The 17470-nt window shown below is 35.8% G+C and overlaps 1 protein-coding gene across 1 annotated transcript in view; it reads left to right on the top strand.

The window, feature by feature from the left end:
- The window catches only part of itfg1 (integrin alpha FG-GAP repeat containing 1), a 111210-nt gene that overhangs the window by 45250 nt on the left and 48490 nt on the right, over positions 1-17470 (top strand). The window contains exon 10 of the mRNA XM_006641369.3: positions 1271-1446. Coding sequence (XP_006641432.3) covers positions 1271-1446 — 176 coding nt within the window. The remainder of the gene's footprint in view (positions 1-1270; positions 1447-17470) is intronic.

Here is a 17470-nt window from a genome sequence, read left to right as displayed (position 1 = left end):
AAATAGGTTTAGACTTGTTCTTGTAAATGCCACCAATGGCTTTGCTCATTAAATGCAGGAATTGTTTCCTGCAAATTATATCCTACTTTTTAAATAGGAGCAGATGCTAGGGAGAACTCAAGAGTCCTGAAGATGAATTGTTGGCTGCCATCCTGAAATTTCAACAGCTTTGACTCAAACACCTCCACATATTCTTTGACTAAACACATGGTGCATTGCTAGTCAGTCATTTCCCTAGAAAGATCATTTTCAAGCATCTCATTATGGCATTGAAATGTGTTACAGCCATAATAAATTGATATGATCTATAGAAAATATGTTTCAATACCTGGTAATAATGATCATGAGATAGGCCCTCATAGCAAAGCACTTACTCTCACAATCATACACCTGTTTCTAAATGTATTCATTATTTTCAGACAAAGCCTGTAGCATTTCTTGATGCTGTATACAACTGTAATGGAAATCTTAACTAATTTTACTTTCTTAACCGGTTTAACTAGACAAATTGCATTTACAGTATTTTGTAACAGATTTAAAAGAAATCAGGAAAAAATATGAATACCCCAGGCAAACAATTTTAACATTTGTGAATCCTTTGAACTATAACATCCATCTTCATTCTTTATTCAAAAGCTAGTGTTTATGTCTTGGGCAATAAATAAAATATTTGCTGCACAAATAAAGATTAATTCTATCCTTTATGTGTTCGGCAATTTAAAGCTTTAAAGAATCTTTCCTTTGCAATTCTTATTTCTGCTTTAACCCAAACAAAAGCCATGTACAGCATACCTACATGCAAAGCATGTGGCCTCCAAGTCCATCACCAAGGAAAGGCACGCATGTCTTTAAAGAGGAAACGGTGTGTCTTAACACGTCTCATAAATTTTGAGGCCTGATTGTATGTAGATGGCCTCCCTGGAGACAGCGAAAATCCCTGTTCCATTTTTTATTATTCTGATGTTACCAAAATATCGCATCTGGGAAGAGTGGGAGAAAACAGGGCAGTTTCTTTCTCTCATAATTTCCTTAAGCTGGATATTTATTGCAATATTTATGAATACCTTTCACATGAGAGTAAAATAAAGTCAGATCTGTATTTCACGCCCACAGATGCAGGAACTGGTCCTTAACGTTTAGCTTCCTTCAGGTCAAGAAAATATGGCTGACTGACATTTGTTACGCATCTCCGCATTTTTGTTTGTCAGAACAAGCTAGGACTATGTTGTTGTAGGGGTATAAATTGTGTTTGTCGCTCTGTTTTTTCTAGATCCGGTGGATTCCCATTTTAACAGACTTTCAGAAAAAGGACACGCTTTGGGGCTTTGTTCCGCCTAAAACAGAATCTCAGTTTAACCTTTACAACCCTATTACCTTGCACCTCGGGGACTACAACATGGATGGTTTTCCAGACGCACTGGCAATACTGAAGAACACAACTGGGAGGTGAGTGCGCTGTTACAGCCCACTTATATCAGCAGCTGCCCTGTAGCTAGTAAAGTTGCACTGGTAATTGGAAAAGATTTAAGATAATGAGGTAAAAAGAATCTAATTAAAGTAATAGCTGGAGGCATACAGAGTTTGTAGTTGTCTTTTGCAAATGTGGAATCTGTTTTTAAAATCATGCAACTTTTTATGAATGGCCTTGGGTAGGCTGTAAAAAATACTTACACCTATCTTACTGCTACTCAAGACTACATGGTAGGAATTAATAAATGTATCTGAAGAGAAGGGTATTAAGGAAGTCTTATATAGCTAAGGAAAGTTTAATCACTGAGGTGCCAGAAGCTTAACTCTACTGTTTTCTTTGGTCAGTTTAATCAGACACGTGGCTATGTGCTTCCTCTGTTGATTTAATCATGTAATTCTTATCCTCCACAAGCTCTTTTTAATCACTTGTCTGAGTGGATGTACGAAAGCAAGAGTAATGGTAGTATGTGACTGAGTGGAGCACGAGATGAGCACATGCATTGAAGCGCTCAGTTCTGAAAACAAAGCCTGTGGCAGAGTATTTTCAGGCTCTCAAATGCATATTGTATTCTTCATATGGTTGAATACTCCAGTGCATGGTGATGAATGAAGACAGAGTGAAGAACTTATGAGAAGATCTAGTATGTGAGGAGTATTTATAGTGCTTATTGCCAAATAAAGACAAAATAAAAAGAACTCAAAAATAATTTATTATTAATAGTAGTAGTATTACACGTCTGATCTGTCAGATTATACAGTCTCCAAAAAGTATCCAGACACTTACCCACAGTTTCCTCTTTTTGTTTGTTTAATCCTTGCCGCTATGACACTTTGGAATATCAATTTCATAAACACTCAGCTTGTACTGAATCATGTCGTTATATGTGCACCCTTCTCTGCACATTCAAATAAAAACCCTTTGCTGTGGAAAACCTAAATTAATTTAAGTGCACAAGAATACCTTAATAAGCTACACATTTAGTTAAGCATGCACTGTCTGTGTGCAATAATAATGGTTCTTTAATAATTTCTAAATAAAAACATGTCTCTCTGAGGCTTCTTGGTCAGATATTAAATTTAAAGCTAAGATCAATATTGAAAAACACAGTTCAGAGGGGCACAAGAAATCCCTGTGAGCACAGCCTGTCCAATCATAAAGAAATGGAAGGTACATCATAGTACCCCAACAGTGCCTAGATCAGGCAAAATTGAAAAAACTGGTGTCACTGTGAGGCCCATGACAGTTTTGAAAGATATACAGGGTTCAGTGAAATGGGAAAAAATGTGTATCAGTCAACCAGTCCCTACACAAGCCTGGCTTATATAGCACAGTGGAAAACCCATGTCATATGCATGATGGTAGAAGTATTAACCTACAGAGATGCTTCTGCTCAGCAGGGACTAGAAAAACTGTTCAGACTCGAGGAAAAATGGATGGAGCAAAGTACAGGCAAGTCTTAAAATTCCTGTTTCAGTCTACATAAGACTTGTTGAAAACCATGTTGAAAACTCAACTTTGAGCAGGTCAGTGATCCAAAGCAGCTTTACTCTGGAGTAGGTTAAGAATAAGAAAGTGAATAGCCTTCAGTGGCCCAAAGTCTTGACTTTGAATCTGTCTTGATTCCTATTGAGAATCTGTGGAGGGACTTAAAAAATAATTTCCATAAGGGTCCCAAGCAACTTGAGAGAGCTTGGACAAATCTGCATGGAAGAATGGGAAAAATTGCAAAAATTGCAAAGTTAATAGACTTACCAGACAAGACCTGTGGCTGTTTTTGCTGCCAGAGGTGCTTCCACCATATTTTGAGTTAATAGGTCTAAATATTTTATACAGCATATATCTGTCACAGCCCACTTTATTTAAAGCCGATATTTACTGTAATGTGTCTTACATTTATACAATAAGTCTTCAGTTTGAGAATTCAGATTTGAATAAAATTCTAAGTTTAAAACATCGTTTTTGTAATTTCAAAATGGGGCACCATTGAAAGTGTTTGAATACTTTTGCAAGTCACTATGTTCTTATTTAAGGGCTTACAAAATACAGTATTAGTAATCATAATGTCTCATCGATAAATGTTGTTCCTTTGCTCACTAAAAGTATTATCTCAAGCTTGTGTCATTCATTCAAAACCAAATACTGGAGCACTTTGTAGTTTAGGTTTTCTGGGTGATGATTACACTTTAGTTCTCTCTCTTTTGTTCCTTAATAAAAATAATGATAATTGAAAAATAGTATTGGAAGTCAATTTAGTTTCAAAATACAATTTTCCTTTTTTTTAAGTATGGGCTATTACTGCAGTATTTTGAAAGGGTGCTTCAAAGCTGCTGTTTCTGTCCATTCTGTACTGGGAAAAGTGACAGCAGCCTAAATTAAAACATGTAATTAAGTTTTAAATGTATTAATATCATAAGAGCCAGCATGGAGGTTTTCAAGCTTGCATTTTCTTGTCATCAAAGCCATTGACAACCAGGAAATGTTATCTTTTTTAACAGCTTCAGAGATTAGGGGATTCATTTTAGGTGGTTTTTTTTTTGTTGTTTTCTTGTTGTCTTTTATAGTATTTTCAGAATAATATCATTAAATAATGGGAACTATATGCCCTTATTTATTTTCTGAATTTTAAGCATCTTTCCTACTTCATGCTTTGTAGTCTGCAAAACAGTGTTGCTAGCAGAAACCTTCTGATTTAATTCTACTGGGCTTCCCACTTTTATTTAGTGTCTGCTTGCATCTTGAGTGTCATATTGGCACTTGATTGTTTAATCTTGATTTATTTAATCTCCCAATTGGGAGAGTTTGCCTCATACTGTGATTTATGAAAGAGAAAGGAACTGAAATACATTTAATTACCAAATAAACCTAATTTGATTTCAGTTTTCACACAGGATGTTTAGAGACCTTTCCCATTATTAAATGAAGAGTTATTATGCCACCATAGCTGTGCTTTGTACAGTAATTGCTGTTTCCATGTTTGTAATCTTCCTCCCTATTCTTTTTCTGATTATTATTTTCTTCTTCTCCATTCGATTAATTACTCTCAATTAACCCCCTGTTCTATTTATGTATACAACCTTTTGACTTCAATGGTGCTGTGCAATGAAAATCTTTAGTAACGTAACAGTCACAGGAAAGAGTCAATTCTTGGGAAGAAATTTAGAGGAATGTTTTGTTTTTCTCCACGTAAAAGTTTTATTTTCTGGGGGAAAAAAATTGAGAATCCAGATCCACCCCACTTGTGCCAGATGCCCAGCTGACATCACATCTGACCTCCATCCTTTGCCTTGTGGGTGGTGAGACCACACAATGGCTCCATGTCACCATTTTGGGCAAAGCCAGTGACTACCACCCTCCAGGCCTGGTCCAGGTGTGGATTGAAGTGTCCCTGATCCGGGCAGGGTTCTCTGCCATCATGGAATGCTGCCAATGTAACCATCATGGGAATATGTTTGGATCAGTGTTTATCTATCCACTCAACAAAGACCAATTTGCCAAGGATAACATTACCGGGAGCACAAAGCTCCTGACAGCATAGCTCTAAAACTCTTTCTGGCACTCAACCCCCTCCATTGTGACAAGGTCACGATCCCAGGAGGTTTCTCTGTAGGGCTGCTGGACCTACACTGTGTGACAGGGTGAGGAGCTTGGCCAACCATTAGGACCCTGGAATAGAGTCACTGCTTGAGCAGATCCAATTGAGGTGGCTTGGGCAACTGGTAAGGATGCCTTCATGCCTGCCACTGTAGGTGTACCAGGCAGTGGCCCACTGGGATGAGACTCTGGGACGAATCCAGGACACACTAGAGGGATTATATCTCTTGGCTGACCTGGGAGCACCTGGGAGTCCCTCAGAAGTAGCTGCTAGACTGCTGCTGGGGGAAAGAAAGTCTGGTCTGCTCTGCTCAGTTTGTTACCACCATGACCCTAACCGGGAGTAAGTGGTTAGAAAATTAGATGAGATTAGAAAATTTGTGACGATGGAAAGTTGATTGTTTTTAGCTGGGTCTCAGAATACCAAAAATCTGGTTCCAAAAACCACTAGCAGGAAAGTAGTCTAAGATGGAACCTGAGGTTTTTACAATGCAGGGTTGTCAAATTCCGAGCAAATTACCTCTGAAGAAAGACTGTTGTCAAGATAAATTATATTTCCTAAGAGGTTCCTAGAAAACTAGTAAGTTTTATTACTCATTTCTAGGCTCCAAATATCACATATTGCTGTTGCTATCTGCCTTTGCTTAGAGCTTATCGTGGATTCCTCAGTACCTGTAAATGAATGCCACTTTCAAGCACATGACTCTACATTTCACTTATTTGTAGAGTGCACAGTTGTGAAAATCACACATTGTAGCTGTCAAGTAATATTTACGTCTCAGAGTCAAACAGAGATTGAATCTAACAGTTATATGTTTAAAGGCAAGCACGTTATTATGACATTTCATCATGTTGGAATGGAATAGAACCTAAATAACAAATGTATTGTATTGAAGAAGTGTTATGAGGCATTATGATCAGTTGCAGTGCTTTGTGACTGCTTTCCTTTTCCCCTCATGCTCTTTCAAATGTATAACAGGTTGTAGTTTCTCAACAGTATTTCTTCAGGGATACAGAAGTTGAGATAAAAATATAGTGATCAGCAGTGGATGTATATAGAAGGCAGCTTCTGGCTTGTTATAAGCCTGTGTTGGAAAAATGTCAAAATTATATCATAATTGTACCTCAGTATGGCACAGCAACAATGGAACAGGGAATTCTGTGCTGGACACAGAGATGGCACAGATCAAAAGATACTTTTTTGATATTATACCAGTCTTAAGTGTGAATGTTGGAAACTTACATGCAGTTAAAGTGTTTAATGCAAAAAAAAAAGAATGAGCTCCTTTTGTTATTCTCCAAAATGTATTTCAATTATTTGATTTAATTATGTGTACTTGCCTCTTCCTAAGTGTGTGTAGCACATTATTATGTTGTAAGGTGCAATATACTGGAAATACTGAGTGTCTATTCTCAGGCAGCATTATTGCACAGAAATGGCATCCAGTGCTATGAAAGTAGTTTCACCAATAACATACAGGTCATGTGCAAGTGCTACCATAGATTTCTGTTTCAGTGTAAGCTCCATCTGCACTATCAGCTTGATTATACACCCAGATTACTTGTAAACATGGGTGTCCCCGCTTCATTTTAAATCAAATAACTTGCCCTTTAATCTGTTTCTGTGATAAATCTCATGGGGAATTTAACCAGATTCTGTCAGTACACTACAGAAAGCATCTGTTCTGTTATGACAGTGGTCATCCGCATGTGCATGAATTTCCCAAAACTGTTTTCTTCCTGATATTTTACCATTCTATCTATCCATTTTTGTGATGGAAAAATAAACAACCTATTAGTGTTGGCCTGATATATGGAAAAAGTAACTGGTTTTCAGATTTTTTCCATTGTTAAGTTTGGCAGTGTTTTTTTCTTTAATGTACAGGTAATTTAATTCTTCCAGGTACTACAGTACTAAACAACATATGTAAGGTTTTATATACAGTGTGCCAGCTATTCTAATTATCCACAACATGTCCAAAAGTATATTGTTATGTGTGATAACAAAATTAGCTACTTAAGAGTAGATTTGGTTTAAGAAATCAGACACACTCTGTGCTCTTGATTACTGATTTCCTTACCACACTCTGAGGAAATAGTGTCTTTTCATATACTGTGTTTACATTTAAATTTGTTACAATATTTGCAAGATGACACTTAAAAGTCTACATAGGTAAATCAAAATCATCTTTGTCACCAGAGTAATGCACTTAACAGAAATAGAAATAGCAACCACAGTGAATTGTCTTCCACAATCCACCTATTTAGTGCTTTGAGGTTCATTAATGTTATGCATTGGCGTGTTTAAGGTTTTTTGTCACTGTGAAAACAGGACACAGTGAGTCTCAACAGTGTTCTATGAGGTGACATTGTGATTCATACTGCATTGGGTTTTAGCCTGTAAGCATTTCCTGAAGTGAAAAACGTATAAGACAAAGTTGATTGAATTGTATTTATTGATTCACTAAAGAAGTCATTATGTTGTCACAGACTACCAATCCATCAGATGAGTGACACTGTAGTCTTACAGCTGCAACTATAAGATGGGGAAAAAGCTCATTATGTTTATCAAGAACAAACTTGACATGTATGAAGACAGAAAATGTTTTGCTAGTAAACATTTATAAAGAACATGGGTGACATAAACAGGTTCTAATTCATGCCTTATACCAAGGATTACATCACGTCACTATCGTATCACTTTCAATAACCACTTATTTAATTGAGCGTCACGGTGGCCTGTCCCAGGAGGCACTGGGCGCAAGGTGAGACACCAGTCCATTAAAAGTCGTGCACAGACAAAATCATGGACACACTCACACAAGGGCCAGTTTTCAAAGAAGCCAATTAACCTACCAACATGTCTTTGGACTGTGGGAGGAAACCCATACCAACATCGGGAGAACATTCAAACAGTCAAGCAGATGGCACCCCAGGAGATGAAAACAGTACCCCATCTCTGCGAGACACCAATGCTAACTACTGCACCACCGTGCCACTCTTCTGAGGCTTACTTAACTTGCAAATCTCTCCTTTACCTCATTATAAACCTACATTATACAATATAGTAACTATAAAAATGGTTTAGTTAAACCTCTGTAACAGCCATTCTATCAATGGCACATCATACAGTGGATAAATGAACAAAATAACTGAAATCATAAGTTTCATAGGTACCTGCTTGTACCTTTTTATTAAACCAAAATGCATTTAAATCTTAGTTTTATTAAATTAAGACAAAAATAGTCATATTTTATGCATTTTATGCATATGGCTTCCATTAGCTATACTGTATATTGAGCTCTGCACCTCCTGGGGTTCAATCGCTGTTGATCTCCCACAGGTGACCCTGTGACAGCGGCCCTGTAGACAGCAGTTACTTCAGCTCAGCCCAAAGATTGGGTCAGAATTCTATACCATCTAGATTTTGAGGGGCATGCTAGCATTTCCATAACATTCACTGCACTCAAAGCTGTTACATGTAGAGTAAGGTTATTGGAAGTTCATACTGTCAGATTCTGAAACCTTATCGATGACACAACCATCAGAGTGGAAATGTTTCAAAATTAGAATAGACCTAATAGCATATGATTATGGTATTTGAAACTACTATTTAAAAAACTGTGTGTAAATGTGTTATTGAAAGTTATGCCTTCAAATGAGTTAAAACTATGTTACATTGATGTTATTTGTATGTCACAAGTAAACAATCTGGTACCTTCACTGTCCCATGTGCATCTCCTCTCTCCCACATTGAGAACCAGGCATCTTGTGATGTACAGATTAAACACGGTCCCAACTGCAGATAGCTTATCCATTTGATGAAGCAATTTTAACCTTTATTTCAGCTCCAACCAAGAGACTCCCCATAAGAAAGCTGAGTTGTAAATGAATCCTTTATTGAAACAGTGTGAAAAGGAAGTCCTTTGCAAATAAACACAATGGTCTATGAGCTATAACACTCCACATGAATCCCAGCTAAAAGAAGTGTTACTTGAGCCTACGGGAGTTTCAAAGGTACTGCTGCTTTATACCAGCTGACTGCAGGTTCCTGATATGTCTCCTCAGTTGTTTTTATACCTACTTGTTTTCATTCTTTAATGTGACAATCTCAAGTTTGGGAATAAGCCTATTTAATAAACTGACTTAAGTGCAAGGCATGTTTGTTTTAGTTTGTTGTTTGGAATACCCTTCCAGAATGAATGAATGAATAAATAAAAAATAAACTAGATAAGTAAATAGAAAATAGGTCAAATATACAGTTTGTGGGTTAAAAATGTATCTAATGTCATCTTTGGAAATATGCAGCTCACAGTGTTGAGATTGCACACTTGCCATTGTAAAACTCCTCCCTTTGATGCAGAATAGGCTCTCCAGATTGCCATTAGTGGCTGCTAATAGACCTTGTCATAAAAAGCTGTTCAGCTTCACAGAGAATACGCATTTCTCAAAACAGCAGGTGCATATTTGCAGCTTCAGCAATGACAGCACTTCTCCATGTTTCTCATCCTCTGACATTTTCAGCTACATGCCAGGCTTCTTGTTCAAAATAATGTTAACTAGCAACAATTTGTATCAAAAATGCTCTTTGTCCCTATAGGTATTATGAAATTATATTTTTTTTTCCTAAATGTAGATTTTTATCTGTTTTGATATCTGTCATTTTTTCCAAAATGCATGTATAATTAAAAAAATAAATTTTGAAGCAATTCAAGGCTGCCTTTTAATATGGAGTTTCACGCTACAGACATGCCCTTTTGAAACATTGCTGTGTTTATCAGCATGATAATGCAATGTATCTCAAAAGGGCATTTTTAAAGTGTAGCAACCAATGGTGCATGTTTATCCACATTTTATTTGCTTATTTTGTGTTGCTTATTTTTTTGTTTTTTGCCTGCTTAGCAGAATGTATACCTTTAGATTTATTTGATTTTCAGAGAGAATACAGGATAGACAGTATCATTTTATCATTTTGTAAAGTGCTTTGAGAAGCCACCTTTAAAGGCGCTATATACAGTAAAATAAAATTTATTATTTATTATTATAAAACCTATAATGTGTTTGCTTTGCTACTTTAGTTTGTTAAGAGCTACCTAGTTCTCATCTTTAATAATTGGAGAGTTCTTGATGTTGGCCACATTGGTTTGAAATGTAGTCGTGAATTTCTCTTATCATAAAGGCACAATCTGCCAAATGTCCCCGAGATATTTGGAATCCTACACAGAAAACCACTTTTAATTACCAACCAAAGCAAAAGCACAGTGAGAGGGGCAGATTGAGTCTGGGAGGAGAAATAAACTCCTCCTGCCAACTATGATTCTGTATAATGTTTGATCATCGAAGGGTAGCATGGACTAACTGCATACTAATGTACTGTTGTGTTATTAATTTTTTGATGTCTGTATTCTGTTCTTGCATTTCCTGAGACATGGTTTGATGTGACAATGCAAACTTAAAGTGATGGGTTTTCATTGCACTGGCTGAATAGACAACAGTAAGCCACAGGTAAACATGTAGCAGGGGTCTATCTAATGGTAAATAACCTTTGGTGACTAAATATTATTGTCAGAGATGGTGAATGTATGCCTCCTGATTGTCTCTGCATCTCTTCTATCTCCCTTGAGTGTTTGCCCAGCTTTTTATAACAATTCCATTCACCCTGAAGCCACTGTGGAAGAGGTATCTGAAATAATTTTTGATGTTGCTTAGAAATTGCATTGCTAGGAACTACGTCCCTAGATATTCCTGAATTAATTCTGGGAGATTTTAATCATTACACTCTAAAATATGCTTTCGACTTATCAGTATGTGACTTTCCCAGGTAGGTGTACAGAATTATTGATTGATGTCTGCTCATCTCTTACAAAGCCTTTTTTAGGTAGGTCTGTTCACAATACCGAGCTGCTCAGGCTTGTTTATGAATGAGAGATGAGATCAGTACAAGACTTGGAAAAATAAAATACTGAACAGTTAGAGGGTTGTTTTAACAGTGCAATGAAATGTATCCCAAGGAGGATATCCATGAACTTGTTGATGTGGTGTCTGAGTATATAGTATTTGTGTGTCGACTCCTAAACATTTAAGTGCTAAATGTGGAATTATTAAAAACAAGTTTTTTTCTCAGGGAGATGCAGAGCTTAGGAGTGTGGAAAGAAGTGAATAGAAAAATCAGTAAAGCTAAAAGTCATTACAAAGAACTGATGGTGCATATCGGGTGATACTAGGGTTCCATGGCAGGGGTTTAAATCTATGTCCAGCACTACTAGGAAGAGCAATGTGAATATTTTACTCGTGTTGAATGTCTCGGAAGGCCAACATCAGTCAAATTATCTACAGTAAACGTGTTTTATACCCATTTTGAATTAAAAGCTACAATTACCACAGATACAAATGCCGACTTCCCTTAATCTGATAATTTTAAGATTGACACAGTAGAGGTATGTAGGCAGTTTAGGAGCATATAAGTGTACAGGCCAAACTCTGTGTGCAGTTCTTTTGGACATTTTAGGTGTGTGATATTTTTAGTTGACTTTTTCTGCTTTATATTTATAAATCATCTCCTCTCTTCGAAATAATAAGAATAAGAATAATTGATTATTCCAAGTCCCCAAAATACCAGGCCAATTGAGCTTAACAACTACAGGCCTGGCCACCGCTCACCCCTATAAAAAGTCTGAAGAGAATAATAAAACAACTCTTAAAAGAGAAAAATAAAACAACGTTATGAAAGACCCGCAGGACCTCACTGATACCCTGCAGTTTGTGAATTGGAAAAGGAAAGGAAATGATGATGCAATATTAACCTTCTTAAACATGCTTTATTAAAATCTTTACTCAGCAAAGTAATTATTTTATTTTCCTCTACTTTTCATTCAGCCACTCTTATTGGCACAGAAGCTCTCAAAGAAGTTCAAATTAAATGGTAACTTGATTGGAGGATTTTTTCATTTTTAGTGGGAAAATATTCTGATGTGTGTTGTACTTCTATATAGATCATCATAAGGCTGTGTCTTGACCTTCTTGCTGTACATTTTTGTAATGTATTGATTGTGAAAGCAAACATATGTATTATAAAGTTTTCTGATGACACAGACTTTCAGTTTATTAAGGAACACACATTATTATGTGCCTGTTCTAAATAATTGTATTGAAGAGTCTGATGTGTATTTGTATTTTGTATTCTTTTGTTTTCAAAACTCAATGTGGATTTTGAAAAAAAATGTTTTTCTAAACCCTGCTGTAATTAATGATCAAACTGTAGAGTTTAACTATGATTACAAGTATTTGGGATACTAAGATAGGGTATACTCTATGTTGTAAAAACTATTTAAAACAGGCTCACAGATACTTTTTTCTAAGGTATATTCATTTTTTTAAGGTGGAATTAATTCATTTAATACTTTTCTATAAATCATTTAGATTTATTCATCATATCAACCTAAGGGAATGTCCTAAATGCTGTCTTCTGGAATAGGGTTCTTAAGAAAACTAAGAGCATAATGTAGTGTGTGGCACACCCTTACCACTGTGAATTTGCATTATGCCTCTGTGCCCTAAGGAGCAATGGAAATAGACTTAGAAAATTGTTTATCCCCTTGCAGTTTCATTGTTAAACAATATAATATAATTAATTTATAGATATTGTGTGTCCTGACCTCTTTCTTGGGGAGGGTTGTTTTTGCTATATTGTTGTGTTGAATTCTGCAGCAAAACAAATTTCCTTTAGAAAATAATGAAATTTGAATTGAATAGATAAAGGATTTAAAATTGCACCTTTGCGATGTATAGGATATTCTGTGAAACTTTCTCAGTAACCTATTCCATTGCTTATTTAAATGGCCAAGCCTCCCCACACACCACATTGCTTAACTGCAGTACTTAACTGTGATGAGTAAATTGTACTTACTATGCAAGGGATCTCTCATGTTCTCTGCTTTAGGTTAGCACTTTTTAAAATTGGTTTCATTTTAGATGTACAGAATTGGTAATGCCATTAATCAGAACTTTGTTTTTAGAGAAGCACTTCCAGAACATCTTTTGATTTAATGGGAACACTTTATGATTTAGGAGTCATTGTTTCTTTGCAGTCATTGGCTGTATTATTTATCGTGCCTGCTATCTGAAAACAGCTTTTCTCCACTATAAATTATTTGAAACCATATTTGAGCAAATATTTCCTGATATTAAGTGAAATACCAATTCACATTTCATGCTATACCGAAAATAGTATTCTGTATGAATCTAAGTGTATTTTGTTTTACTTGCAATACAGTATTTGAATTCTGTGTAGGAGAGTGTTTATTATAGATTCTGGCCACCTAACCGAGAATTTTATCTGTCTCTGGAAGGCTTTTCTTAGGATAGTGATACATATTAGAAACAGCAGTATACAAGCCTATCACAGAAATAAATTTGCCATCAGCATTCCAATGTGTCTTGAGAGTAGCTTGCAAGACTAATGGAAAAGCACTGTTTGTTTATAAGAGGACTATGAAAAGTGTCAAAAAAACACCATTATATTGTCAGTCCAACAAGTCAAAAGATTTACTGAAAAACATAAAACCATAGGTTTAGGTAAACACATACATCTGAGAGCTCTGCTTTGCATTGTGATTTTTAAATATAGATTTAGTAAATATGTGATCTTTGGATTACAAAATGAAATTAAAATGGATGTTGTGCTCCAAAATTTAAACTGAAAAATAAAATTCTTGATAGGCAGTTCCAAGCACGTAAGATAGTTTTCAAAAAGGTTTTATTTGTCAGTACTTCAAGGTGGAGGGTGCAGTTCATATGAAGCTTTATAGAATTGCACTCACTGCATTAATTTAAACTTACCATTTTCCTTTTCATCATTGAAGAAATTTACATAAACTGCATCTTTGCACTCCCAAAGCAAGGTTTGAAATCTGTAAAGTAGGATTGTTCGTGCAATTTTAAGAAGCAGTATGGGTATTTCTGCTAGGATATATTGTTATGAACACAATTTTTCTACAAAGTTTACAAAAAGAAATGTTGAGGGATCAACTGTAGCCATTTAGAGAATGCCCAAAAGGTAAGAATTGGAAAGGAATGCAATGCATTCTCTGTGCTTTCTGTGTGTTGCTCTTTAATTGACTGATCAACATGAAAAATTATCCATGTAAAGTGTTAGATAGTGGTAACTGAATAAGGTATCCTTAATATGCTGCAAGGATAGTTGTTGGAAGTTGTTGGAACAGAAGAATAGAAACAAAATGAAAAGTTAAAATATAAACCAGTCCATATCACCAGATTGTGCAGTTAATGATTTACAAAGTAAGTAAATGAGTAGTATTTATTTTCCAGAAATCTGCAGCTTAATATCTTAATTTTTTAGAACTGTTTTTTAGGATGTATTTGAGTAGTTTCTAATGATATTAAATATCTTCCTGGCAGTAAAATTATGAAGAATATTTTTGTGGTGAAGCATCTCAGCTTTTTAAGAATAGGGTTATCTTGTGAGTGTAGACAGATAAAGTAGTAGGTATGTTTTATCCTGTGTCTCCTTTTATGTGTACCTCTATAATTATTCTTTAAATAGTTATTAAAGTTACATATATATAAGAGGGCAGGGAAGCCTTAAACTGCAATTCTGAAAGGAATATAAACAGGCTCCTGACTGGGAGTTCAGTAACTAAACATTCCAATCAAGAAAACTGTTGAGCTGTCCACATGCTTGCTTTACTTATCTTTCTTGACGAAAACTGTGAAGTAACAAATAGGAAAATTAGGATTGGGCTTTTTTCTTCAAAACAGAACTTCATGAGCATTCTTGTGGCGCTCCCCTTGTATAACAAGTCTGAAGACATCAGACAAATTATGTATGCATTCTAATTAAACCTTTGCGCTTGAAGATTACTTGCTGAATGTTCCACATTTATTAAGGCAATGTACTTTTAATTGGGTAAACTCCAGTATCACTCAGCTGAAGACAAACTACTAATGCAGTGTGTTAAAGCCTGAGAGAAAATCGTGGAAGGCAGTGCCAGTTTTCATAATCATTTACTGTACTTTATAGCATAATTTTCACCTTCTATTCCAGAAATGATTCAAACCAGCATGCCTGTAAAGAACCTGAAATAACTCAAGAATACAATGGCTTTTTTGATGGTATAGTGCTGAAAAAAGCGAAGTTTTAAAATTCAGTAATTACAATAACAAAAATGAATAAATTAAACTGTTATTAAATATGTATCTCTATACTACTGCTTCTCCTTCTTCAAGCACCAGTTCAACAGTGAGATTGTCCTGGATGTAATCACAATTGTTTAGTGTTGCTAGGCAATAGCAATTCTTGATATCTATGTGCTGTTAAGGTCTAAGGTTGATGCTATCATAGTGGAGCTTGCTGTGGAAAATATATATGGTTAGAAAAAAATGGACTGCTACTTTGTTGTGATATAGTGATCCATAGAAAAGGTTATAATATCTTGTTAAAAGCTAAGGTTGAAGTATGCATATGGCATGTTTAGGTGTCATTCTAGTGTTAACTGGGTGCTAAGATGAGTATTGAATAGGGTCTTGAATTTTATAAGACCATGAAGCTGGAAGAATTGGCCCTGTGTCCTAGGAAGTAATGTTATGTTCACATCTAAGATGATAATTGTCAATATAATTGCTCTTCCCCTCTTTGGAAGACCTTTAACAACCTCTGCTCTGTGCCCTTCCGGGACGTTTTTTTGTTTTGTGGCAAGTAGCTCACCCTTAATACCAATTTCCTGGTGAATTGAGAAGAGTTTGAAATTTTTGCAGATGTTGATCATTCACAGAAACGGATTTTAGACCTTCCACCTCCTCTTCAAGTGAAAGGAATTGTGGAAGTAATTATAGCCTGCAAACTTAATTATTAGAACCGTGTGACGATGTTTCATGTAGCTAAAAGTGTTAGGAGGTAAGGAACAGCAAATGGTATGTCATTACCATCAACCTCTCCCAAACAATTTTAAGAAATAATTAAAAGGCCAGTGTTTCTGCTGCTCTTCTGGCAAACTATGATGAAGATTTGCTTTTCCAGCTTCCAAGGGGTAGCTCAGAAGACACTGAAAAATTGGAAGAAATACAAATGCTAGAAACTGCAATCAGCTAAAGGTAAATTAACAGGTCGAGACCAAATTGCTTCTTGTCAGGTGAAAGGATTCTGGTAAATTGCGGAAGAGGGAAGTCCTTGATTTGATGAGAGAGTAGACTTGAAAAGCAGGTTCTAATGTGATTTTTAAATCGATACCAGAAACAAGTTCACTGTTTTCTTGGTAGAAGGAATCCTTTTTAAATCTGTCAGAAGGAAGTTTCGTCTACTAAGTTTTCTATGAAATAAAGAAGCTTGTGTTGCATGTTGTGTTTTTTAAAATAGTTTGAACAACTGCATCACAAGGTGAAAGAAGCACAAGCCTAGCAGTCCTACACTGTGTACAGCAAGTGTCTGATCTCTTAGAAAACAATTGTTACTTGTAACATAAATTTATTTTCATAGCCCTATCTCACTGGTTCTCTGTACTCAGGAGAATACATTCATAAGTCTAACGTTCCTAGTAACACATTGGCAGTGAGCTCTGTTAAGATGGCAGTGACATTATTACGTGAGAATGAGGCACAGGATAACTTGAGCACAAGTGCAACTGCGAATTACCTGTCTTTTTGTTCAGGAAAAACAGCTGCTGAAACAAGGGTCCAAAGTGACCAATTAATGTAGAGCTGAAATGTGTTTTGTCAGCGTGGCCCTTAGACATGACAGTGCTTGGCAGGGAGAGTCTTCTACTGCTAGTTTGAAAACCAAATCTTGCTGGTCTAGAATACAATTACAGTACATGCATTCAAACAAATGTTTGTTTTCTTTACTTCTTTCCATAAAGTAAACATAACCAGAGGAAACATCATTGTATTATGTGAATTCAGTACATGTTTAAGATGGTCCCAGAATCATGGTCTCGTTTACCACAAGTCTATACTGACTATCCAGTTCTTACTGCACGTCTATAGTGAACCCTTCTTGATCCTTGTCATTTGATGATAATTGATTTAAAATATTTTTTAATAAAGAAAAATACATGCTGCTGAAGTCTAGGACTAGTTTTAGGTTGTTTTCAGTTGAGCATTAAGGTGTTATTAAAAATCAGACATAGGCAAAAAAAACGTTTCTTTATACTTCCTAGGAGTCCTACCTCTCAGTTACTCTCAGTTACAGACAAAATCACTATTATCCCTTCTATATTCAAGATTGTTTATGTATTCTTCTGAAGTAGAGTAGTGAAGAACAGCATTACAGTGGGCACCCTGCATGTTAGAACTCAGTAGCCATTTCAGTAGCCAGTAGAACATTTCAGATATAATAGCAAAAGAGCTATTCAATGACAGCTCAATGTTGGAAGCTCCCATTTCACCTCATTTTAT

The sequence above is a fragment of the Lepisosteus oculatus genome, chromosome 20 (genome assembly GCF_040954835.1).
Source record: "Lepisosteus oculatus isolate fLepOcu1 chromosome 20, fLepOcu1.hap2, whole genome shotgun sequence".
Taxonomy (NCBI): domain Eukaryota; kingdom Metazoa; phylum Chordata; class Actinopteri; order Semionotiformes; family Lepisosteidae; genus Lepisosteus; species Lepisosteus oculatus.
Note: the sequence above shows the minus strand (reverse complement) of the source record. Positions and strands in the feature narration are given on the sequence as shown.